The sequence below is a fragment of the Hermetia illucens genome, chromosome 3 (assembly GCF_905115235.1).
Source record: "Hermetia illucens chromosome 3, iHerIll2.2.curated.20191125, whole genome shotgun sequence".
NCBI classification, from domain to species: domain Eukaryota; kingdom Metazoa; phylum Arthropoda; class Insecta; order Diptera; family Stratiomyidae; genus Hermetia; species Hermetia illucens.
In genome coordinates, this window is record NC_051851.1 from 107,848,662 (window position 1) to 107,850,235 (window position 1,574).

The 1,574-nt window shown below is 32.1% G+C and overlaps 1 protein-coding gene across 1 annotated transcript; it reads right to left on the reverse strand.

Annotated features, from left to right (window-relative positions):
• Positions 1–588: 588 nt before the first annotated feature.
• On the reverse strand, positions 589–1,331 carry LOC119652092. The gene is made up of 5 exons (XM_038056028.1): positions 1,244–1,331; positions 1,133–1,189; positions 893–1,074; positions 681–834; positions 589–620 (listed from the first exon to the last, which is right to left on the reverse strand). Exons 1-5 carry the CDS (start codon positions 1,329–1,331, stop codon positions 589–591), a joined length of 513 nt encoding a protein of 170 aa, XP_037911956.1.
• Positions 1,332–1,574: the final 243 nt, after the last annotated feature.

Below are 1,574 nucleotides of genomic sequence, written 5' to 3' on the forward strand. Positions count from 1 at the left end.
AAGTATATGCTACATAGAACGTGTTTTTCCCTATATTTGATGTAAAACTAAAGGGGGGCCATATAGCAAAAAAATGCTAACTTTGGACCTCTATATCTCGGGAACTAGTGAACCTCAAAATTTAATCAGCTCTATTCCTCGTAAACTGGTATCTGTGTTTTCAATTTCACCCCTCTCCGCCCCCTCCTTCGGGAGTTATCGGAGTAACAAATTCGTGATTATATATATATATATAAATAAATAAAGAAATATGAATTTGAACGAAGGGTACCACTGAACTCCTGGGGTCATGAAACGTGTATATCCAAAGCGCCGCGGCTCAATTCCGACATGAGGGAGAAAACAATATAGTATTTTTCCTCAAAAAATACTATACAAATTCTAACTATTGCCATAGGCATTTTGTCCACTCCAAAATACAAAAAAATGAATAGTGGGCACACTTTTAATTTCAAAACTCAAAACAAAATTATTTCAACAAACAAAACAGTAATTAATTCATATATATATAATAAAACAAAATTTATTTTCTTTTTAGGCATTCTTTTTTAAAAAAGTTATTTTTTGCCCTTTTAAATGCTTGTTTGATCAGTGAAGTATAATTTTCATCACCAACTGCTCTGAAAGGAAATAACACTTTTTATAGAATAATCCAGTATTGTATTTTTCGCATCATATACCTTCAAAAATGCCGTTAATTTTTAAATACTGGCAAAATGGCAATTTGCCGTGTGTTCCATTATAATTGTACTTCAGACAAATGTCGTCGGAAATCAGTTTGCTGAAATTTTTAATTAAACCGCCAGCTTTTATCTTCATTTTAACAGTTGCAACCTAGTAATATAAGATTATAATTATAAGGATTTCTATAGAAACTAGAAAATACTCTTACATAAAAAGGAATATCCTCCTCAGATATACCGTTATTCAGTTTCTCTAATTCTTCCACCGTTTTTATCGGGAAAACAGTTGACACTTCGGTGGGCATCGTTTCATTTTTATAGATTTTATTTAGCAATACTGAATGTGATGCCAAGACGTCCATAATTGCCTGATTTTGTTTTACGATTTTTTCTGAAACAAGATAGGTCTTGTTATCCAATAAAGACCTGCAAATATAGGGAAATCTTACCTTCTAATTTTTTTAACTGCATTTTTAAATTAATGCATTCGCAGGTATTTTGGTTATCTAAAACATAAAACCATCAATTTGTAAAATTCCATAACAGAAATTCCCACCTACATTGCGAAAAAAGTTCTTCTCCAAAAGCTGCATTGCATCTTCTGACTTTACCTGGAGATGGTGGACAATTTTCCTTGGCTGTACTCATCTTCTGAAACAATTAATAACGTAGATAGTGGTGTAGTTATTGATCGCAACTGTGTAACAACGGCATGATTAACCAATTTTCTTCATGCCATGGTAGGATAATTAGCTTGCAATTTATATCTTTTATTTCAAATTTCTCTTCATCATTACTTAATTCTTTATCTGCAAGACATACACCCAAGATATTTTTCGATGATACTGGTTCCGTAAAAAAATCACTCAGGTTTTTGAAGCGTTTTCCAGT